Source organism: Aquila chrysaetos, chromosome 7, assembly GCF_900496995.4.
Source record: "Aquila chrysaetos chrysaetos chromosome 7, bAquChr1.4, whole genome shotgun sequence".
In the NCBI taxonomy this organism is placed as follows: domain Eukaryota; kingdom Metazoa; phylum Chordata; class Aves; order Accipitriformes; family Accipitridae; genus Aquila; species Aquila chrysaetos.
The window spans coordinates 7,846,221-7,862,122 of NC_044010.1; the positions used below are offsets into that span (position 1 = coordinate 7,846,221).

At 39.9% G+C, this 15,902-nt stretch overlaps 1 protein-coding gene across 7 annotated transcripts in view; it reads left to right on the plus strand.

Moving 5' to 3' along the window:
• Positions 1 to 15,902, plus strand: part of ST3GAL6 (ST3 beta-galactoside alpha-2,3-sialyltransferase 6) — a 46,638-nt gene that overhangs the window by 13,907 nt on the left and 16,829 nt on the right. For 6 of the 7 annotated variants that reach the window (XM_030019980.2, XM_030019987.2, XM_041124888.1 and 3 more), the window contains 5 exons: positions 5,453 to 5,552; positions 6,339 to 6,407; positions 7,646 to 7,723; positions 10,621 to 10,724; positions 12,074 to 12,137. In XM_030019980.2, the coding sequence (XP_029875840.1) occupies positions 5,453 to 5,552; positions 6,339 to 6,407; positions 7,646 to 7,723; positions 10,621 to 10,724; positions 12,074 to 12,137 (415 nt within the window). The remainder of the gene's footprint in view (positions 1 to 5,452; positions 5,553 to 6,338; positions 6,408 to 7,645; positions 7,724 to 10,620; positions 10,725 to 12,073; positions 12,138 to 15,902) is intronic. The other variant, XM_030019988.2, reaches the window with a different exon arrangement.

Below are 15,902 nucleotides of genomic sequence, written 5' to 3' on the forward strand. Positions count from 1 at the left end.
AAAATGGAATAAAATAATAATGAATTGTCCACAAAATGATAAATGTATTGCTGTCTCTTGTGGTACACAATAGGTTTTACCATTAGCAGGATGATGAAAGTGAGGGAAGCAAGCGCTTAGGTCCTAAAGCCAATCTGGTAACTCTTGCAGCCTGTCCTGAATTAGTATGCAGCCATGCAAAAGGTCAAAGATGGACGCAGCTCTAGTCTACATCTCTCCCCAGTAGATTAATGTCAGCAGAGACTACATTTTTGGCTGTTGTAGCTGATAAAGAACAAGGGTTAACTAAATCTACTAAACATCAGTACTACTGTGATACTAATCTTCTGGACATCATTGCTTACTGTTGGAGAAAAGATTATCTTGCTGCTTCTTTTCGGGTTTTCTGTAGTAGCTGGAGAAGGGGAAATGTTAGGGGAAATATTGGAAGCCTTCCTTAAAGCGAAGCTGTCTCTGGAGGAAGACTTGCCTTTTTTCACACTTACAAGGATGCTGTGGAAGTAAATGCCTAGTTCAGTATGCTCTTGGAGGGGAAGAAGGCTCCAGTTTTCACAGTCAGCAAACTTTTCCTCTATTGCTTATCCCCTCATCATTGAAAGAGATGAGGGCAGAAAGAGCCTGAAAACATCTTATCTTCCAGTGCAGGAAAAATCTTTAATTGCTGATAAAGATTGTACATGTGGTATGATGGTGGAAGTCCCCAGTGACATTTTGACACAGTAAAACCTTAGTTTTTTGGTGTCATGGTTTGGGCAGGCCTTCAGGAACAGGAATAACTGCTTTGGTTTTGTGTGGGGTGGGGCAGGTTAGCAAGAATCTTTTTCCAATTAAGATGCTGTTAAACTTACCACTTCAAGTCACTGTTGTTGGGAAGTTAGAAATGCAGTTTTAATTCAGGGTCACTTTGCTAGGATAATCTAATGTAACTACCTTCCTCATTTAAACTTAATGTTTCTGAGGACTTTTGTTTCTTAATAAACTAAAATTGAAAGGAGCATTGGAAATGATGAAAAAAATGTGAGGAGTGGGTGAGGGAAGGTACTAGACTGACTCTGCTGCAGTGCTATTGTATTGTCCACTACAGTGTTTCCTTCCTGAAGAGAGGGAGAATTAATGACCTATGTGTGTACCTAGAGCAAGAACTGGAAGAGTAGTGATGAATAGTGTATAGATTTGGCAGAATAAATATATAGATATGTGCCATAATATGCTCGTGTTTTGGCAGCTTGAGGCAAATGACGATGTGAGAAAACTCCCTGCTTGGTTTTTCTTTTGCTGTGTAGTTGTTCCACCGGGCATGCACTACATCCTGACCAAAAATACTGGTGATCGCAAGCAAGCCCACAAAATACTGACTACATCTTAAAAATCCTGATGTTTCTTTTTAAACTTTTTAGCAGGTTTTTATGTGCTTTTTGTTCTGTCCCTTTAAATTTCAAGGTCCTCTCAAAGCACGTTTTCAAGCACATTTCCCTTCCTCCCCCACAACTACAAGAGCTAGGTATTTGAGGTCTGACTGAGCTGAAATTTTCATGCTGTCAGTTAATTGCAGCAGCAAGAAGTTAAACTGTCACAAGACTAGGTATGGACCTAAGATTGTTTTAAGATGAGTAGTATTTAATTTAGTAGTAACCACTTAGTTAAAATATTTATTAACCATTTAGTAATAGTCAAAGGTGCTTTACCAAGTAAGTAGGACAGATGGAAAAGCCTCCCGCATTGTATTATAACAACCTAATTTTAATCAAGAAAGCAAAAGGAAGGCTCACAAGCTTTATGAAAAAAAGGTGATTGTAGTGTGGTCATGTGATTGCCCAGTCCAACAGCTATAGTTTCCTGCTTGATACTTTATTCTGTGGCATGGCTGCATCAACTGCATATGCAAGTTGAAAGATAAACAGAGGCTATGAGATAGTGGCTCATATCAGATACCACACTTAGTGAAGTAAAGACTTAATTGTAAGTAAAGATGCAGCTCTGACAAGGATGTGGGTTCCCCACTTCCACCAAGGGAAGAAAAAAATAGCCTCTGGGCTTATATAGCTAATTTTTCATATAGCCAGATGTGTCTCTGGTGGGGGCTGGGGTGGATCCATCTGTCTACAGGAGATGCAGGCTGATCTCTGAGATCTCTTAATACTGTAACAGAGTCTGTCTTGTCTAATTCTGTAATTGTAGCTCTGCCTTGGCAGGGGTGGGAAGTTGAACAGCGGAAGTTAGCTTAGATTCCTATTAAAAAATGCCCATCAATCTTTTTACAATCCCTATGCATCCCGTTGCTTGCTTACTTTCAGAAAATTGACCACCTAACACTGTGAATGTCAGGTGTTGGCATGCCAGGTTCCTTGCTCCTTTCCTCGTGTGGATCACTGCAGGCTTTTTAGAAAGAGGAGGGAATTGAATAATTGAGTTCCAGCTTTGTCCTCCTTGTTTTGCTTAGCGCTGACTGACCTTGACCTAAGGGCACCATGACCTCTGTCAGTCAGGTTGATGGGCTTAAATCAAATGCAGGTCTTGTGATAAATAAGCTGGAATGTGTCATTTTACATCTGAACTGCATCTTCTCAATTGCCTATTTACTTGCATCTCTGACTGTGGGAATTTTCTGGTGCAATATTTGCATTGTAGGAGTTTGTTTTCCTTTGATTAACTTTCTGTAACACTCAGCTATTTTAAAATAGGAAGGGAGAGCTGGAAAATGCTGTCACCATTAAAAGTACACCCAGAATAATTTCTTCTGTAAACAAGGCAATGGTTCTGTTTACTAAACCAGGTTAAGAAAGTCTTCACTAAAAAGACTGTCTTTCTTGACTACAGAACTTTATCTTCAAAGCATTGAATGAAGCCAGGCACTGGGGGATGGGATTGTGAGAAGACACTTGTATAATTAAAGACCATTTTACGTTCCCAAAAGCTGAGTTAGGTACACCCTTGATGATGCTACATTCTCATGTGTGTGCCAGGCTGAATGTCCTACGTAAGATACTGAAAGTTGTTACAGATTCCTTATAATGCTCTTTGAAGAATGATGTTGACCTATATTCTCTTGTTTTAATGACTTTTTTGCCAGCTGTACAAATATCTTTGTAAATACTTTACAAACAACAATTTTTTTTCTCTGAATAATACTGTTATGAATAATATTTTTGTTTTTAAAAAACCCTTTATGGGCAGCTTTGCCTTGTCTTTTCTCTGTTTTGTAGCTTGGTCTGACTCTTCAGCAAGGTTCTCTTTTACATTGAAGTCAGCAAAATCAGCAATTTAATCAGTTGTTAATTTAGTAACTATATCTGAAGAGCTCGTTTGTTACGTTCTGTTTAACTGAAGTTGGCATTTGTTGAATTAGTAAAAAAGTAAACAGTTGATTTCCACTGTAGTGGGATATTTTAGCAAACTCTTGCAAAGCAGGAGGGGGTAAAAATACTGACAGTGAAAGGAAAAATAAAACACCCAGAGTGCAGTATCTTTTTCAAGTAAATGAACCAATTGCTGTTAATGACACTTGACTAAACCCAGCAGGTGAGTTTTCTTGTAATGTTCTTGCAGTTTTAGGGAATGACTCTTACAAAATTATTGCAAAAACTCAGAGTTTGCTCTAGAAGTTGAGAGTCAAAAAAAATTGCAGTAACTCTTCAAGGAGAGTCAAGGGAGTTGGAGCTATAAGGGCGGCAGTGTTGCTTCCCAAGGAGGGATGAAAGGTTGAAATTGCAATAGCTGCAGTCTGAGTATTTCATCCAGAGCGGAACGTCCTGGAGGATATACTTAAGGTTGATAGATTATAGCTTGTTCATTGCATGGCTATGTTACTGGTAGATGCTGTTATAAAACCCCATCTCTGACCCTACAGTTAAGCTCCTGTGAAGGATATGGGGGAAAAAAATATATATATAAGGAAGTGGTGGCTTGTTGCAGTCAAGTCACTGTAACAAATAGTTTACTGTTAGGTATTTCTTCAGGGGTGAAGCTAGGCGAGTGGCAGTAGTCTGCTTCTCAATTTCTAATAACAAAATGCAGCTCTATTTAGTAGTTTCTTGGCCTTTAATACAAGGTATGATGTTAAGATGTTACTAGCATAAAGCCTCTTGCTGTAAATCAGTTGGACTATATCTACCTGGATTTTTATTGCCTTAGGGCTGTTTAACACAGGTTTATAATAACAGCAACTCTAAATATTCTAAAAAACATCATGGGATTTAAAATAAAATAAAATAAAAAATCTCCATAAAGCCAAAGGCTCTGCTCATGGAAAATGCAGCAGTATGTGTGGATATGGCTTGTTTTTGCTGGGCAGCTGTTTGTCACCTTCACTTTCAAATATAGATAGGCAAGTAGGTGTTCATGCGTTGTGTGCATTGAACCTGCTTACCATGATAGGGGGAGAAGTGAAAATAAGAAGGATATAGCTCTCGAGTAAATTTCCACAGTACTTTGTGGCCAGAATGGCTATTTTGGACTTTCAGAAGATTAAGCAACAACAGTTCATTCATAGTTACTGAAAGGGCAGCTCAGTGTGTTAGATGTGAGCAATGCAGAACTTGCTTTTCCCCCAGCGTGTCTTGCCAGATACGTGAGCTTCTGATATTTCTCTGGGTTTTTTTTACTAAACTGTTCAATGAGGTGAAAACTCTATTCAAATAATGAACACTTTCTCTGCTATTTCTCCATAATTTAGTAAGTTCCACAGATTGGGTCCTAACTTGTCTTTCTCCCTTTGTGATGTGTGAAAATAGCATTCTTCTGTCACTTGAGCAATGAAGTCTGGCCTGTGTCAGGAGCTGGAGACTGCAGGACACGAGGGCATAAGCAGACAACTTCACTGCAGCTTTAAATGTCCAAACCCAAACTTTAAGAATATTCAGTGATCCTAAAAAAAAAAAAAAACAAAAAAAAACCGAACAAAAAAAAAACCAAACAAAAAAAAAACCCCAAACAACCAGTAGCAATTTGTGGCAACTTATACCCTGTTCTGCTTCATTGGCATCAGCCTGTCTGCCTCCTGCAAAGTGCTAATGCTTGTTTAACTGTGTAATTATGGAAACTGATAGTGGGTGGTGCAAGAAAGAGAAGTGGAGGTATCTATAAAGGCCAACTTCTGACCCAAGAGGCTGATTTCTTTGGGCTGCTAGTAGACAGAAAGGAGCTCCTACTCTGACATGCTTCTAGAATAGCCCTTCTTCCTTCTGTGTCTTCAGAGAGAACCTAGAGTGAGCCTCTCTCAATGCTTCTGTGCTGACTATGCATGTGTGGTAGGTGCAAAGCAGCATTCAGCTCCTGTCACTGGGACTTTGTGTGAGAAATCAAACCAGAGTGATCCCCCATCAAATTTGTGGTGGTGGTGAATGGCTGTAATAATGATGATTTCCTTTCATAGGTTTCAAGATGCTTTATAAAAGTTCATGTTAATAGCATAACTTGGATTTAAATTTCTTGTTTTGTTTTTCTTACATTTCAGGTCTACCAGTCATGAAACGAATTCTTCTGTTTTTTATCCTGGCTGCTGCTGTTATGTATGGTATACTGCATGGAAATCTGTGGAGAAATAACCTCTACTGGTATGGTGATGCTTTGTTCGCTTTTAGTGCAAACACCTTCATGGCTGTATGAGAGATGTGGCTGTGAGTTGCTGTGTTGCTGAACAGCTGTTTACTAGTAATCAACAGAAGTGATTACTACTATGTGTGTTTGTTTTGTGGTTGGTTTTTTTTGTACTGTGAGGGAATGAATGTGACTGTTGTGTCCTGTCGCCCTTTCTCTCTTGTCACTTTTAAACCTAGTAGTCAATTTGAGCCTGGTTGTATGGAGAGGTGAGGACCTCAGAGACAGGGAGCCCCTCTGAGTTTCATGAAAATAGGTGTTCAGGTGAGGAGAGATATCTTATTTATGTGTCTCGTGTCCATATCTTCTCCCACTCCATGTGTGTTTAGTGTTAGCTTGTTGCTTTAGATGTCTGATAAATGATGTGGGAGAGACCTGCTCCACACATGGGAATAACTGCAGGTGTAGTGGGTGCCTTTTGAAAAGCTGAAATTTGTTGAGTCCCAGTGGTAACCTTGGGGGAAGCAAGCCTTCACCATCTCCAGGCTGCATGGGACAGGTGGCTTGGGACCTAAAATTCAGGGTGTTTATTGAAGAAGTTGAGTTTCCATTGGCCTTTGCACAGCTGTGACCAGGACTGACCAGTGTGTTTGTGTTATGAAGATAATAGTGATGGCTTTTAAAAGTAGTGATTGATGTGCCTGTTTTTGTCTTGTTTATAGCATACGATTGATATGAATGGCTTTCTGTTGTGGTTTCAGTTTATAGCAAACCACAGAGTTGTGATGTTTCCCTTTTTGCAGGATTAGCTTTTATGGACAGACTTCCTCTGTGAGGGCTCCTCCTTCCTATGAGACTAGTGGAGTTACCCAGTAAGTTCAGCAGTTGAGTATTTTTGTGGTGGGGTTTTTTTGTTTGTTTGTTTGGGTTTTGGGCAGGTGGGAGGGATTGAGACTAAAATCTGTAGCCTTTGTCCATAGGCTCCCTGTTCAATTGGTTATTGTACAGCTGTGTCCATTGGCTGTTTCTGTTATGAACACAATTGTAACATGTCTGGCAGAAAGGAATTTGTCCATGTCATGCTTCCAGTGTTTGGTTAATATTTATGGCCACTTTCAGTGACTGACTATAACAAGCAATGAATTGTTGGAAGGACATTTGTTTACAACTTCCAAATTTCTGCAATTCTGAGTTACACCTGAATAAAATTAGCAGAGCCATGAGGGTAACTTTTGTGCTTAAAATTTAATAGATCAGAGGTGTGGTTCACTTGTGATGTGTGAGTGCAGGTATAAGCAGATCTTGTGCTAGTAAATTCCTGCAATAAGGTTTGTGGGACCGATGAGCACCTATGCTAAAACTTAAAAGCAGGCCTCTGTTTTGTCTGAAGCCATCCTGCAAAATGCCATCTGTGAGGCTGATGCTGGAAAGCAATGAGCTGGCCAGCTGATATATTTCACAGGGTGCTTTGTCAGTGTCAGTATTCACATGACAACTTGAGGTTACCAAGAGCAATTAACCTTAATGGTTTGTTTGGCTTGTGGTTCTCACGTGGTGGTTTCATCCTTCTGTTCTTAATGCAGCCCAGATGCATGCATTGCTTACACTGAACTTTACCCTCCCTTCATATTTGTTATTAATTGGGCTAAATCGCCAAGGTGGGAATGTGCTTAGAAGTGTCATAGCCTTATGAGAGGAATGACTAATCCCCAAAGAATCTCATTTTCCTTGAAGTACCCTATGTGTTGCTGTCTGTTCCCCTCTCCTCTCTGAGGAGCACTGGTAATGCCAGCATGATTCAGCCCAGGTGTCCTGCTTCTCTGCAGGTGAGCCTGAGATCTCACCTCTGGTTATGGCTGCTTTGATAGTTGCTGAGCAAGGGAGGTTGCAGAGCCCTTAGAGCAGCACTGTGAGATAAAAGCCTTTACTAGTAAAAGTAATCATACCTCAATGAGAAAGATCCATCTTTATAATACAGACAGAGGCAATCATGAAAATTTGGTGTGGTGTTAACTCAGTAATCAGCTTTTACTAATTTGGCTTGTCCAAGTTTCCCTCCCTTGTTGCTGCTACCCGTTCTTGCTGTTCCTTTGAAATTCTTCTTTTGCAGGCTGCCACCTACGGCTGTGGAGAGAAGGAATGCACTGGACAGTTGTGTACTGAAACCAGCATTTGAATCTTTACTGGGGTGAGTCTTCTGTGGGAAGTGGAGGTGGAAGGAAAGGCTGTGCTGACTGAGGTAGAAATGGACTACTTGCATATCCTGGACTATTTCACATTTTGATTCACCTCTGGAAGTACAGCTTTTGGGCTTGGGTTCATTGCTGCTTTTCTTGGTTGTGGCAACACAAATTCTTTAGCTTGCCACTGATCAGTATCTGAGCAATACCACATGAGTAGCTCAATATGCTGGTGTATGTACTAAATAAATAAATACTTCCTGTTCAGGTATTGTAGCTAGTAACAATGAAACTATTTTAATGATTGAAATACAAGCCTTAATTTTCTTTTTTCCCCATGCTTTTCCTGTAAAAGAAGCCTTCATGTCCAAGACTGAAACTCAGTCATCCTGCTATTAAGAACCTGGACTTTAAGATTATTTGGTAGCTAAGTACTTCTGTAGCAGCCAGGGACCACAGAAGTTTTGAAAATCTTCATTTTATTTGGAAAGAGGAGTATGAAATGTGCAAAAGTTCATCCAATCTTTAATGATATAAGATTATTCCCCTTCAATGGAATTCTAATGGAATTTAATTTTAATGAAATTTGGGATTATTTGTGGCTTTGTTCCTCTGATAGTATTGTTGAATTGTGTGTAGGTGTCCTCCACTTTAAGGTACTCATAGGAAGCTTCCTTTGTAAAGAAGTAGTCAGGTGAAAAAAGAACTTCAACCCAAAACAAAGGAGGTGTCTGGTTACAAAAGTGCATCCAAGAGGTTTGTGAGGAAATACTGGGAGGTTTTGTTATTAGAAGCACAAGTCTTAAATGAGAGATCAAGGGAGTGCTGCAGGACCAGAAGCAGATAGGCTGTATTGTTAGCTTTGTGTTTTACCTGAGCAAACGTTGAGTATGGCCCTGTGAAAGCTTGGGAAGATGTTTAGACCAAGTTCTGGCTGAAGGAGTCTTAAAGCTCTGAGCAAAGACACCATTGCTTCCTTTTTTTGGTCCTTTTTGTGTACAAGAAAATGTGGCTTAACATGGAAGGATATCAAGTTTGTCCTCCCCAAAGCAGTCCTGCAGTCTTTGAGTTTTGGTTAGCTGCTGGGCCCAGCAAGGTGGTCCTAGGTCCCTCACCCACAGAGTGTACCCAGGCTGTCTCTGTGTCAAGCGCAGCAGAATAGCTTTGGTGCTGAGCAAGGGAGCAGGAGTGGACTCAGAGATGCGCAGCAAGAAGAATGTAGGTGCAGAGCTAGAACAGATTCTCTTGCGTATTTCCATAGCTCCTTTACAGAGATAGTTTGCACAAGCTGAAGATCTGGTCTGTGCACTTTGGTAGTAGCCTGGGGAGGTTGCAAGGATTTCTAACCTGCCAGAATTATTTATTGGAAAGGAACCAGAGCTAGAATTAAGAATCTCTTTGCAGTAGGTAAATTATTTATTATGTCTAAGCTTACCAGCTGCTTCTGAACAGTAAGGCAAGTTATTAAATTTAATATGGGTGTTTAGTGCATGATGTCTCAAAGATAGCTGGTCTTGCTTAGCTAACCTATGGCCTAGTTCTTGGTGTGTGAGCTGTGGTGTTTTGTTGGTTTTTTTGTTTTTTGTTTTTGGTTGGGGTTTTTTTTCCTTTTTACTGTTAGTATCTTCTGAATATGTAGAGCTTAAAGAGTGAGATTCTTGATTTGTGAAACTGAGAGGGAGGGGTTTTTTAATGGTTATTAATATTCTTAATGGACAAACAAGTCGTGGTGGCTGTGGTTATTTAAGATCAACACTAGGTTTTCTCACTGTGACTGTATACTTCTGTGTTAACATTTTAAGACCTAGTATGCAGGATCACTACAAAGTCAACCAGTACAGTGAGTACGTGCCCACTTAACTTCAAGGTGAAGCCAAAGTCATCGTAGCATGTGACAGGATTGAATCTACTGTTCATTCATTTGGCTTGACTTGGCAGATATGGTAATAAGAGTCCCTTCCCTGCTATGACATAGCCCTTGTCTGTGGTTACTGTCTTTTGAAGAAAGTAGTGACCCATTCTTTCTATCTTGATGCTTATAAGGTATGATGCCGTCATGTTCTAGTTTGCCTTTTGCAGCAAGCCTCCTTGTGATCCCCATGTGCGATGCTTCTCATTGCAGGTTGGCCCTGGCACTCGTGCACTGGGCTCCTTTCAGACATCTGACTTTTGGCTGAGCCAGAAGATGCACTGCAGGAGCACACCTGATGTGCTGCAGCTGCTAAGGGGTGTTTAGTCTGTGGGACCCTACTAGAGTTAGTCCAGAGTAAAAAAAAAAAAAAATCCGATATGTGTGTAATATGGACATGAGAACTCCATACTTTTTTGCTGTATGGATATACCCCTGTTGCCCCAAACTACTTATTAATGTCAACATAGCCATGAAGTGCCATTCCTTTGGAATGGGAGAGCATCTCAAATAAGCTGATGCCTTCAGGAGATGGTATTTTCAAGTTAAAATACCTTGTTTCAAATCCCATTCTTACTTACTAAATTGCCATATATAATAATAATATAATAATAACTCTTAATTTTCCTTGCTGCCTCTGTTATGTACTGTTCAAACCTAAAGTTATTAATTGTATTTTTGCGTTACATATTCTCTTAAAAATGCTGTCTCATGGTATAAGCTTTCAGTCATGTTGTTTTAATGACTCCATATAACACAGAAATCATTTTATCTCACTCTCTAGCTATATTTTCCATTATAAGCTCTTCCTTTTTTCTATCACCTGCTTTCTTTCCCTGTGTTCATGAATTTTCTTCTTTTAAAAATTGATAATACTTGAAGTAGGATAAAGTTTGGGGTTTTGTGTTTTTTTCTGAAGAGCAATTACATGAATTATTGGCTTATTCAAATACATCATGTGGATTTTTGAAACTTCTTTCTTTTTCTCTTCATTAGCATTGACAAAATATACCCGTTCCTGTGCGCTAACGATTTTATCAGAGTGGCGGAGTTCCACGGGAGCGATAAGTTTGAACTACCTTATGGAATAAAGAGAGCAGGTTTGTGTTCCCCATGTACCTTGTTTTTAAATGGAAATACCTAAATGGCATGTAAAGCCACCTGTATCTCTGTCCCTGGTCTTTCCTATTCACTGATGCCAATCCTTTTGGGGGTGTCTAGCAGTGACTTAATGGTTTCATTTAGTCCCTCTGACCTGCCACCTTCCTGTTTTTAACAAATGAAACACCATGTTGAGGTTTCCCCTCTTAGCAGAGAAGCTCCAAAAAGGTGGGAGTGAGGAAGAGTGGAGCTTATTCAGCTTTGTTTTGTTTGTATGTGGGCTGAGGTGCTAAAGATATTTAGCTAGTGCTTTGCTAGATGAAATATTAGCTGGGTCAGTGTGATGGCGTTCGATCAACACACCTAAGCCGATCAGGATCCAGACTCCTGCTGAGGCAGAAGTCCCCAGGTTGGGGCAGTTACCTCAGCAAAATTTTCCTTTTACTGGGCTAGCTTCTCCGACCAGGGAAGGCGTCACTGGGGCTGCAGGGGGTATTCCTGCTGTTATGTGGGTGCTGTACCTGTGCAAAGTGTTTGCTTGCTCATGCCTGCTGCCCGTGTTGGTCAGGGCAGAGTAAACAGGGCCAGAGACCCTAAGGGTCTTAGTCACCCTTCTGGAAACCACTGTAAAGTCTCAAGTCTCAGAGTTTTTAACGCTGAACAGTGCACCTCCCTAGTACCCTGTGGACCTGGGCTTTAGACTCTTGATTTGCCTTTTGTCAGTGTAACAAGGATGGTGCATTTTCCCTCACCTCTGGGGTTGTGGTGGGAGAAAGTTTGTTTGGGAATGAGTTGAGGCCCCCTCTCGGTTAGAGGCACGTTGAGTGTCCAGCAGGTGCCTGCCCCACCGAGAGGGGCCTGGGAAGGTGCCTCTGCCCAGCTTTGCCAGTGAGCGCAGGCTGGTTTGATGTCTTCTCCCAAGATACGTAATGCTGTTACTGTTACTGGCTGTGTGGCCCCTCTTCTTGAGTCAGGGCTGCTTCTATTTCATCTGAAGGTGGGTAGAAGAAAAAAACAAAGTCAGTTAGGATGTACGTCTTGGAAACTCTTCCAATGCTTATTTACTGTAACTAAGATTTTTTGGATACAAATCCCATGCTGTTTTCCAACAGCAGTGTTGGGGCAGGAAAAGCTTCACAAAGAGGAGCTCTGATAAACCTGAATTTCTTTGGCATCATTGATTGACCTGTGGCCCTAAATTAAAAGTGTTCCTATTTTGAGGTTTTTATGCACAGTGCATAAAAACTACTGTGTCTGAAAATGCTGTAGTCAGGGTGGCATGCTTATTTTTATATTGGAGAGCACTGACACTGAACATTTTCATTAATCTTCTTTGTTTGCTTTCTAGAGCAATTTTTTCGTTTAGCCCTTTCAAGACTGCAGAACTGTGGACTTTCCAATGAAAATGACAGGTGAGATAGTTTATTTGCTACTGTTTCTGTTCATTGCATTTTTAATACTCAATGTTTATCTGAAAAGGAATGTCAGTGGCGTTATCCTGAAATTGCTCAAGTTGGCCAAGATGCAGATCTGACTGACAGTGTCCAAGCAATATGTAATTGATTCCAAGATTTAAATAAGTTTGTTTTTAAATATATGTAGCACCAGCATTCAAGAATAATTCTTCTGTGAGGGAGCTTAAACTGATAGATTTCTTTAAGTGCGTTAGGAATTTGCTAGCTGAATACACTCCCATCTTCCTGTAGTATCTTTTTATACCTGAGGAAAGTGAAACCACCCCTTAAAAATGGAATGGGATCTCCTCTGTCAATGTCATTATTAGTGTAAGCTAGAGAATGTTTGAGATAAGCAGGTGCAAACCAATGACTGTTTCTATGCGAAAGAAATATTATGCATATCCCCAAGAAGTCTTACGCATATCCCCGTGTCACTGCATCCGCTGGCCTGCTGCACACCCTTGTTCATATGTATGCTCAGCTTCCTTTTCCTGTACATGAGGGAGATCTAGGCAGCCAGGAGAGGCTGTTCCTGGCATTTCTGGAGTAACCAGGGTGTGGTATGGAGCAGAGCATGCCTTAGATAACTCACTTCCCATGCATTAGATTGCCTGTTTAAATATCTCTTGGTTAGAAGCCACTTCTGCTGGAACTTTTTGTTTGGTTTTGGAGGGTCTTTCTGTGTGTGTCTTGGGTGGTTTGTTTTGTTTTGGGGTTTTTTTTGTTTGTTTTGGCAGGTTTTTTTGGAGTTAGTGTAGTAGGGTTGGCAAGTGTTTACCAAGTGATGCAAATGACTTCTTAGATTTGCAGTCCAACAAATGGGCTGACAACCTGTCATATATCATGTTAATATGCAGACTTCTTAGTAGAGCTGAATGCAAATAATGCTGAGGTTGGCTGTACTTGGTTTTGTTTTGTAATCAAGGAGATCAAACAGAAGAGTGTTGCTTCAAGCCAATGCCAGGATCACATTTTAATTAAAGTTGGGTGGAATATGAACAAAATAATTAATGTTCAAGCCTAAGAATTATCTTGGTTTTAATACCCAGTTTTCCTTTCTTTCACCTACTGTACTCCTTCCTTTCCCTGTGTTTAGTATCCATTTCTAGGATGTTCAGGTTTACTCTTATGTTGGGGGAAAAAAAAAAAAAGGGAAAAAAAACTATTTTCTATCAGGAGTGTGATAATTGGGGAAATTTATGCAGAATTGGCTGAGAAAAGCTAGTCTTTTTTCTGGAGTTTGAAGGAGAATGCCAAATGTAGTATTAGAAATTTCCTGAAATCACAAGTTCAGCACTATAATCGTTTTGGCTCTAGAGACAAGATGCTTGCAGTACAGCATAGTACCTTTTAAATGGAGTTGTCTGTCCTATAGATCAAAAGTAAGGTAATTAGTATTTATCCTTTGCATTTAGGTTCTCTGAGATATAGATACATTCAGTGGTTCTGGGAAGTATGCTTCGTTTTAATAAAAGTGGTATACTTCAGTAGTACTGAAGCAAAATGAGAACTATTACTCTTTAATAGGCAGTAGTATAAACAAATCAAATGTACAATGACTTCATACAAGATATTCTTTCTAGATCCATCAGCTTTTGTGTATAGCACTGTTAGGGCATGAATCACTGTAGTAAGGAAGGACTTTTATATATACATTTAACCGAGATACAGTGGCTTTTAAATGTGAAACACTTTAGGAATTAATCCTGAAAACATTCTCTGGTAATACGGAATTATTAGGCAGCTCTGTAATGCTGCTGCCTAATTCAGCCTTCTTGGCAGAATGCAAACCAAATTTCCCTATAAACTTTTCTTGGGGCAGAGTGGGGGAACCTGCTAATAAAGTATTTTAACAAATATGTATTTTTGTGCAACTTAGGTAAAACTGTACCTAATGAGCTACAAAGGATTTTTCCTGAACAGTGCCATTTTCTGAACTTAGGTGGAATTCTCACTGTGTAAAGGTCTAGTTCTTCAAAACTGTTTGGAAGTGAACAGTGTCACTGACTTCAGTGGAATAGCCTGTAGGAGAAGGGTTTTCCAGGCTAGGGGTACATTGACAGAGTAACCTCTGAACACCTGCTCTACCCATTTCCTCATAATTACTCACTGGGCACTCTCAGGACTCTAACCTTAACAACAGTAAATTCTTACAAATGCATTTACACAATCCTGAGCCAACAAAATGTGACCTCTGCATCCTCCTTTTACCAAATAACCTCAAAGGAAATAATTTGCATTCCTCAACTGACTATGGGGGTGTGTGTTAAAGAAGTAGAGGTTGAGATCTTTTTCCTTTTCCAGAGAAACAGTATTTCAGTGGAATGTGGAGGATGCAAGCCTTTTGACCTTTAAAGGCTACATTTCCATTTAACAGTATTTTTCTTTTCTAGACTAGGAAAATGTTTCTTTTAGAATTTCATCATGTAAACAAAATATGTAAACTAATGCCTGGCCTTGAGATTAAGAGGCTCTTGTACACCACATGAACAGGGCAATGGTTTGAGTGACTAAAGGGATTGTGTTTAGATGTTGGAGATCAGTTACCATGCGATTTGCATAGGATCCATTTTTACTCTAAGTAGATCTCGAACACCTAAATGCAATCCCTTAGTCACTCAAACCATTGCTATAGCAATTGTTATAGCTGAGGTCTTAATACTTTTCACTTTCATTAATATTGCGCTGGTGGTTGTAAGCTGGACCTCCAGACATTTCAGTCTGTTACATTTCACTTGTAGCACACCTGATGTTGTTTAAGGACATCTGAATTTATTTCTCTTCTTGCCAATTATTTATTGACTTGCAAAAAGGGTGAGTAATGCTCAGCTTTGGGGTGTTTGGGGTTTTCTAATATGAAAACATTACAAAAAAGGAAACTTTAAGAAGTGGGGTTGGTAAAATATCTGGGAGTAACAGTCTGCTGAAAATCAGTGTGTTGATTTCTGTGATCTACAGTAAGTACAGGTCAGTTTATTTAATGTAAATATCTTTGAATACAGTCCAGCCTTGCTGCATACTCTTTATCTCCATTTCATATGTCAGTTTCCTATGATACTATGTTTTGGTTTTTTTACTTTAGCATAAACCGTTTCCCTCCCTGCTTATGGTTGTCAGTGGAATCTGTGCTACTGTGGATGTAGACTTATGATCGTAACTGGAGACACTTGAATACTGGTGGGGGGCTAAGGGGAGGAGACAATTCAGAAATAGCACATTCATGCCAGACTTCCTGTTTGAGCTGGCCCACTTCAAGTTCCTGAGCTTGACAGAGATTAAAAGCTGGTCTTTCTAATTTGTTTGGCTGTATTTATGACTGTATTCATGTATAATTAATCAGGAGTATTTGATCTGCTTGTTGATATTATCCATTTTAAAAGTTCACGTACAAATATTAGAGGCTTTATTGGTTATTTGAAGGCAGCTGATAACTTTATTTTTGAGTATGTGTGTTATTAAAGGCACTGGGGTTTGAAAGCTTAATCAAACTTCAAATTTCACTCCATTTTCCATCCAAGTAGTATTAGTCAGCTCTTAGCCATGAACAAGATCTCATCTGCATCCCTCAGGAAGAGGGAAGAGAGTTTGGATTTGACTTGAGAGCAGCTACCCAGCTTCTGTAGCTGTGCAAACCTCAGTTGCCCAGCTCTAAAGTCATGTTTTACTTTACCCTCCCTGCCTTGAGTGTGTCCTGCTACGTCACAACTGCACGGTGCAGAG